Source organism: Arachis duranensis, chromosome 5, assembly GCF_000817695.3.
Source record: "Arachis duranensis cultivar V14167 chromosome 5, aradu.V14167.gnm2.J7QH, whole genome shotgun sequence".
NCBI lineage: Eukaryota > Viridiplantae > Streptophyta > Magnoliopsida > Fabales > Fabaceae > Arachis > Arachis duranensis.
Window position 1 is genome coordinate 105,644,539 of NC_029776.3, and position 8,081 is coordinate 105,652,619.

The following is an 8,081-nucleotide window of genomic DNA, read 5'->3' on the forward strand; positions in this document are numbered from 1 at the left end:
GCAATGGAGTATAAATTCTATTATCTGAAAATTCTGTCCATATATGATATCATACAATGCAATGCATACCTAAAAGAGGGTTTGATGTAGATTAATCCTACTTCCCAAAAATCCATTGCATCTTCCAAACCACTCATGACAGTAGAATCCCCCTAATTCAACTAGTCCTAGATTTGTTTTGTAAACAATCCAAAGTCCAAACAATAAATTTAGAACCCCTCCCCTAAAGCCTTGATGCATTATGATTTCTACGTATCCTTTGGAATTGGAGGATATATAATCTGCCCTTAAAGCTAATGTGAACTTAGCTTATGATCTATGAACTGTGGGAAACTTGGGCACACTTTGAATTCTCTGAAGGACTCCTCTCCCTTGTTAATGGTAAATATTTGAATCATTTCATAGTGCAAAATACTCAGTTCTGAAAATATAAAGACGGGTAAGAAAGGAGATGTTCAGTTATATAATCACTTGGCATACCAAGCCTTCAATTTTCATAAGGCTGCAAAAGTTGGTCCAGTTGTTCCTTCAGCTGTGATCGCTCCTGCGCAAGTGATTGGAGATTTTGTAATTGTTTCAACTCTACAGCATGAAGTTGTTTGGTTCGAGCTTCAAGATTAATTTTTTCTTTTGACAAAGATAGAACTTCTTTGTCAAGCAGTTGTTTCCTGTGTTTAAGTTTTTGAAAAGGACTTTTCATTCTGTTCGATCTCAGCAAGTTCTTTTAGGAGAGCTTCCTTTTTTTCTTTAATTGGCACCCACTTTAATATCATTCTCTTTGACATCACAACCTTCCTCCGGGATGTCAGCATCCACTAATACTCCATTTACCACAATCTTGGATACATCCATATCAACCACGTTAACCTCCGGCGCAAGAGCCTTAATTTGACTTATAGCACGATCAAACCCTTTCCGAAACATCTCACCCACCTTTAGAGTTAATGCCTCAATCTTCTCATCGCGTCCCTTCAATTGAGACTGCAAAGTAGTTATCTGTTTTACCATTTCCTCTGACTCTTTTTCCTTCGCCTTCAAAGCCTCGGTCATGTCCTTCATACCCAATTCTCTACCCTTATCCTTCAATTGAGAAACCTCCACGTACTTCTCAAGACCTACAGCAGCTGACTCTGGCTTTCTTCTCTTTAAACTAATCTCCTTAGATTGAGCAACCTCGACCACATCATCTTTATCACCTTCTGTGGAAGGGTCGTCCTTCCCGGATGCCCTGTTCGCCAGAGATGCCGAAGTCAGGGTGAGAGCTTTCTCACCTAGCAATATAAATCAAACAACCATGAGAACATAAGCACAAAAAAAAAAAAAAAAACAAACAAAAACAAACACTACACCCTATCAATCTTATTACCTATATGATCCTCCACGGCATCCCTGTCTATGTCCGACATTCCCTTGCTGAGCGAGAAAAGAAAGGAGGTGCAGAGCACGTCAAGACGGCGGTCTTCTAAGTAGGGCAAGGGCAACATCCCGTAGACTTGATTCACGAGTACATGCACAGATAAGAACCTTTGCTCCTCCTCTTGTACCAACCCTAATTCAACTATTAAAATGCAAAGGGCTGGATCTCGAATGCTTTCTGCAAGACCACCGATGAGAACGCATACTTTGCTGTTGCCAAGGTCAACCACGTTCATTTCTGTGCACGTACCCTTAAAGTAGGATGGTTGGATCGCCTCACACAACTCATCAAGGACTTGATGGCGACGAACACGATAATCTTGATTATCCACCAGCAAAGCGTGTATTGAATATTTCACACGAGATCCTTTGGGAATACACTCCAAGTTCCATGTCAGCACGACACTGCAATTGCCTACATCCTCAAGGGACGACACCAGCACAAGGGGTGGGTGAAAATGACGATCAGAGAAAGAAAATGCGCGCTCCGGTTTATGCCACGTGGCAGTTCGGGGGTCGTAGGCACAGTCAATGCGTGGTGCGGACAAGGAATGGAAGAAGAGCTTATCTTTCAGCACGAAAGGCCAAGGCCAAGAAGGATGACGATCAGAGAGTACAGTTGGAGGAATGGACAAGGAATGCCATTTCCCAGAACGGGAACGTAAAATCCATAACCCCGTCCGACTTTCTCCCGGTGCATCATGCACCAACAAGTAAACGTCATCTTGAATGTTTGCAATGTAATTGTGGTGGCCGGTCGGTAGCGGAGGGATTGCGCCCGTCGCTACTGCCTCAGATATGTCCAACGTGTCGCCGCCGACATAGGAGATTTGGTAGATCCTGGTGCCAGAATCGCTTGGACCACCGAGTAAGAAAAGTTTCGAGTCGAAGATAAAGGGATACAACAAGCTGTTCTCTGGAAGCTCCAACTGGAAATCAAAGGGAGCCGGCTCAAGATGGGATTTCCAATCCCTAACCTCATTCTTCCCCAATTTTTCTAACTTTTCAATGCGTATGCCAAAGATTTTTTGGTCTGTGATCATCCACAGGCATGATGCTGTTTCCGCCGACTCCATCATCAACAATATGAACACAGAGAAGAAAGGATTTATTTGTTTGTTATATAGAAGGCAGACATAAGCTAGGGTTTCGGACTTTCAGTTATAGAAGATTGGATTTCCTCACCGAGCCAATCCTTTGTTCAAGATATGTCCAAAAAAAATTAAGATAAATCTAACTCAAATTATAAACATCCTTTCAGCATTTTCCTTAGTTCATGTTAGCATTCACCTAAATATTTCATTACAAGAAAAGATGAGAAGTTTTATGAATCCAAGAAAAACTGACATAAATCATCCATTCAACAAATTTCTAAGCAATGCAGTATATATTCTACTGTCTGAAAATTCTGTCCATATATGATATCATACAATGCAATGCATACCTAAAAGAGGGTCTGATGTAGATTAATCCTACTTCCCAAAAATCCATTTGCATCTTCCAAACCACTCATGACAGTAGAATCCCCTAATTCAACTAGTCCTAGATTTGTTTTGTAAACAATCCAAACAATAAATTTAGAACCCCTTCCCTAAAACCTTGATACATCATGATTTCTACATATCCTTTGGAATTGGAGGATACATAATCTGCCCTTAAAGCTAATGTGATCTTAGCTTATGATCTATGAACTGTGGGAAACTCGGGCACACTTTGAATTCTCTGAAGCACTCCTCTCCCTTGTTAAGGTATATATCCCTTAAGATCATGTTACAAAGTCCACAAAATAAACCAGCTTTTGCACACACTTTAAAGGAAGTAAGTGAGTTGCTGCTTCTTCCTTGAACCTCCTTCTCCATATAATTCATTCCATTGTTTCAGCTCATTCATAACCGTTCCTTCGGATGCAAAACTAGCAGCCACCTGCATCGAAACGGATATTATTCATAAACTTATGTCCATGAAAGAAGACATATTCCAAAACTCTAAGTAGCAGGTTACAATGGTTTAATCGGTTCGCCATTTACCTGACTCTTTGCCTGTCTCATGTCTTCCATGTTTAAAGACCTCAGAGTAATTTGATGATCTTCTTTATTCTCTGATGTATCTTCAGAGCTTTGGCCTTCTGTCTCTTTTTTCTTCTTTTCCTGATACAATATATATGCATTGATATTAGTTACCTCTTCAGCTCATAAGTCATAACAATTTTCTGCATGAGATTAAAGATGTTACCATATCCTTCTTTCTCTCCTGCTGTAACAACTCCCTAACAGGTCGATAAGCCGCGGTGATGCACAAATTCTGTTCAAACAAATTAATCTCAGCATCAAGTCACCATAGATAGAAGTAGTAAATCATAATAACCATAAGAAATTAACCTTAAGATCACTTCCAGTATATCCTTCTGTCATGGCTGCAAGCTCTTTGAAGTCTAAGTTTTCGTGTTTTTCCTTAGCTAGGAGAGTTTTCAGGATCATTTCTCTGTTCTCAACAGATGGAAGACCAACCATAATCCTGAACAACATTAATAGATGATTCAAGATCAAGTGTCCACTGATATTGATACTAGATGATTCAACCAATGGAAGCAAAGTGTCTAGAAATGTGAAAAATGTACCTGCGCTCGAATCGTCTTATAATAGCTTCATCAAGATCAAATGGCCTGTTAGTTGCAGCAAGAACCAGAATTTGTTCACCAGGTCTAGTTAATAGTCCATCCCAATGTGTCATGAACTCATTCTTGATCTTCCTCATGGCTTCATGCTCTCCAACTCGAGTGCGCTGTCCAAGCATGCTGTCAACTTCATCAACAAAGATGATAGTAGGGGCAACCTTTGCAGCCAGTGTGAACAAAGCTCTAACATTCTTTTCATCTTCTCCAAACCACTTTGAAGTGATGGTGGACATTGATACATTGATGAAACTAGCTCCGGCTTCATTCGCAATTGCCTTTGCCAGCATTGTCTTTCCAGTCCCAGGAGGTCCAAAAAGCAATATGCCTCTACATGGCTTCAGAAGTCCACCTTTGAAGAGGTCTGGTCTTCTAAGAGGAAGCATGACCAGTTCTTGAAGTGATTCTTTGATCTCATCCAATGAACCAATATCTGCAAAAGTAACTCCTATCTCATTTGCAGGAATAACTTCTGGTCGAATGCGCTTTTCAAACTCGTTGTCAGGGACTTCCTGCAAGCATATAATTGCTTTTAAGATAACCAAATTCTGATATCAAGTAGTATATATCAACTTGAAAGCTTGGGAAGCCAAGACAATGATAAAAAAATGATCTTACTGCTTTTGCAGGAGCAGTATTTTCGCCATCTTTCTTTGTTACAGGGATAGATGTTTCATTTTTGTTTTCAGGTGCCTGGCCATCACACCGAACATTTGCTCCGGCAATGCCATCAGCATTTTCCTAACATTAAAGAAAACATATGAATAGATGAACATTGAATAGATAATAAGCATTCTTAATCATATTTTCCTCACTTTTCTGATATTAACAGATAAAATAGTGTTAGAGATACCTTGTTTGAATCATTAGTCTTCAAATTCCCACTACTCTTGCCTTCTTGGAACAGGCTCAATCCATGGGACAAACTGCACCATGCAAGATATCTAACTAAAAATCTGTCTCTTTAATCATTTGCTTAAAAGCCTTAAAGATTTCATAGAACAGAACATACCTGTTGGCTGATATAACTAGCTTTCCATTTCGGTATTCAGGATCCTTGGTATTCATCAAATGGTAAGATATTGCAGATACCACAATTTCTTCAATGTAAGTACTGAGTACCATAGTGTCTGCATGGCATATTGATGACAGGTCATAACAATCGATGTCATTCGCTGCGAGTACTTCTGTGATGTGGTTTTTGTTATCTTGGAATTGAATCATTCTCATGTCCTCTTCCAGTTGAGATTTCCAGTTGCAAAGATGAGTTGCATCTTCAGGAGGATTTATGTCAATGTTGTATGGGAACACCATAGTGAGTCTTTCATCAATTTCTTTGCATTCATCTTCTGTATCTATTAAATGTGAAGCAAGTACTATCACAGATCCTGAAAGCTTCTTTATCATTTTATGTAACAAGTTGTATAACCTTGGTGATTGTAGAACAAGCCTCTCAACATCCCTAATGTATAAAATGATGGGACCAGTTTCTGAGACAGAAACCAAGACCTGCACAAAGAAAATGTTCTTAGAACTTGTTTTTGAAATCTATATACCAAAGGTGGTTGTTATCAAATATGAGATGATAATATAAGTTTAAAGAAATCAAATTACCTTGTAAAGTGACTGAACAAATAGCTTTTCATTGAAACACAAGCTACTTGTGCGCTTTAAAGGAGCTGCAAAATAAATCTGAAACAATAAGCATAATATTGCAACACATTGAAATTCAGCACATAAAAAAGAGTATGATTGAATTTGAAGTATAACCTGGACTTGCTACACCACAATGAGAAGCAGCACTACTTATATCAGATGCAGCAGAGCCATTCCTCCGAAGTTTTGAAACATTTTTCGAACTTTCAGCATCGACACTTTGTTGATGTAAAGTACCTATAAGATCAAAAGATGGTTATAAAATGAAAGTAGCAATTAATATCTAGGACAAGGTCAATAACAAAAGGATATCAATAAATGCAATTCTAGTAAATTTTGTGTAGAAAATTTGAGCTTTGCTTTCTCTAGTACCTGTAGTTTCAGCAGTTGAAGGGAGGATTGAAAGGGAACCAAATAAACCGGACATTCGCTCGAAAGTCATCTCTGATATGGACTTCTTCAAACAACAAATAAATGGTTACATTTTCCTACTGAGAATCAACATGAAAGTAACCTAAGAATCTGCATTTAATTGAATTAAAGAATGATAAAACTTACAGGTTCTTTTCTTGGACATCCATATTTGCTCTGCATCTGTACATGGGAAAACATGGCAGGTATGACTATGTATTTGAATATCACCATTCACAGCAAAATAAAGTTAAGAAAAGAAAAAAGTGCATAATTACCTTCACTGAGAAGTCATTAATATCTAGCAACAGCAACTTCGATTCAAAGCTATGTGCCAAAGCCCTGGCAAGCATTTGCTGGTATAGCTCTTCAAACATTCAATGTAAATGTAGTTAGTAAAAGAGAACTAAAAGCCAAATTTGTTTTCAGGACAAGATTAATTACTTGCATTTTATATACCTCCAGGACCAGATAGCAAAATAGCTCTGCTTGCTGGAGAAAGGTTCCTGGTGTGCTTGGAAAAATCAAGATGCTTCAAATGAACATGTGCAGCACTTGTCAACAACACTCGAGTTTTTTCGCTGCGATTATCAACATTATATGGAAACATGAGTGTTATTTATTCATCATAACTTATCCATAAATCAAAAAATAGTTATCAATATAAAATTGTTGCATAGTTAGACCAAACACTAGATGATTGAACCATATTTCAGGAAACAATGCTGTTTCAAAGTATGTTTATAACTTGATAACTAATTGGAACATGATGATTGAGTTTAACTAGATTCCAATTATTGAAATATAAATTGAAAAGAAAAAGAAGCAAGAATCTCTAGTTCAAGTTCAATTGACCTTTTTTATTGTTAATATTTCAATCTTGAAGAATAAGTCTCATATTCTTATATATTAAAACTGCCTATTAATTAGATCACATAAGATCACAAGAGCATATTAAAATAAATGATGAAGACTTCAATTGAGTATGGAGTACATAAGATTGACTTATTATTTTGTACATCTTGTGAGGTTGTAATTATCTTTACCTAACTTCTAAGCTATTAATACATCTACCAGTGTCCAAAACCCAACAATGGTGAGAATCTTATGCAATTGGCAACCTTCTCATCAAGGAAAGATTATCAGAGAACTAACATCATCTATAACAAAACTACATAAATAGTATTGGAGATCCAAATAAGCTATCATTTCATCACTCTTCTCTTGTAGCTTTGCAGTTCTTGATCCAAAAGATGCTCTCTCAATTCACTCCTAAAAAGCCAAAAGAACTAAACCAATATATAACCATAGAAATTTTGGAATTGACAAAGAAGCACAAGTGAACTCAACAACAACAACAACAAAATCTGAGAAAATACCATAGATATAAGGAGAAGACAAGAACACATCATTGAATCCACATACATGAAGATTCAGAGAAGATTCCAACAAAACATAAAAAGTCAACTAGGCACAGATCCATGTCTAAAACATGTTTGACGACCAGGGCTTATTATACTAATATAAATTCAACTCATACACACAACCCAAAAAGATAGATATCCAAAGCATAAAACTTTTTCACTTAAACCAATATCATTATATTATTATTATAATAAATGAATAGGAATCTGGAAAAAATCACCTTAAGTAATAAGGGAAGTCATCAAATGTGATTCTGCTGTCTCTGCCATCAAGCAGAAGCTTCTTGAGCTCAAGAACAATGAGGTCCCCAGAAATCTCATCAGAATCAAGCTTGCTTCCACCAACCCATTTCTGAACAGCTTGTCCTGTACTCAACCCAAGACCCACTCCCAACCCAACACCAACACTCAATGCTGACAACAGAACATGCTTCTGCTCCATCACCACCAAACACCAAAAAGCTTTCTCCTTTACCACAAAAATGAAACTTTTCACCAAAGGG

The 8,081-nt window shown here is 37.7% G+C and overlaps 2 protein-coding genes across 3 annotated transcripts; both read right to left on the reverse strand.

Moving 5' to 3' along the window:
* Positions 1-7: 7 nt before the first annotated feature.
* LOC107491081 (uncharacterized) lies at positions 8-2,493 on the reverse strand. Its single transcript, XM_016111844.3, has 2 exons — positions 1,367-2,493; positions 8-1,271 (listed from the first exon to the last, which is right to left on the reverse strand). The coding sequence occupies exons 1-2, from the start codon at positions 2,490-2,492 to the stop codon at positions 748-750; spliced, it is 1,650 nt and encodes a 549-aa protein (XP_015967330.2). The 5' UTR covers position 2,493; the 3' UTR covers positions 8-747.
* A 245-nt stretch (positions 2,494-2,738) lies between these two features.
* Positions 2,739-8,081, reverse strand: LOC107491080 (calmodulin-interacting protein 111; the record flags this gene model as incomplete). Of its 2 annotated transcripts, none has more annotated exon segments than XM_016111843.3 (15): positions 2,739-3,339; positions 3,444-3,563; positions 3,649-3,717; positions 3,795-3,930; positions 4,034-4,599; positions 4,706-4,828; positions 4,941-5,013; positions 5,100-5,596; positions 5,702-5,766; positions 5,858-5,980; positions 6,116-6,197; positions 6,302-6,337; positions 6,433-6,521; positions 6,614-6,735; positions 7,800-8,081. In XM_016111843.3, coding segments are annotated over 15 exon segments (2,436 nt in total). In that variant the 3' UTR covers positions 2,739-3,225.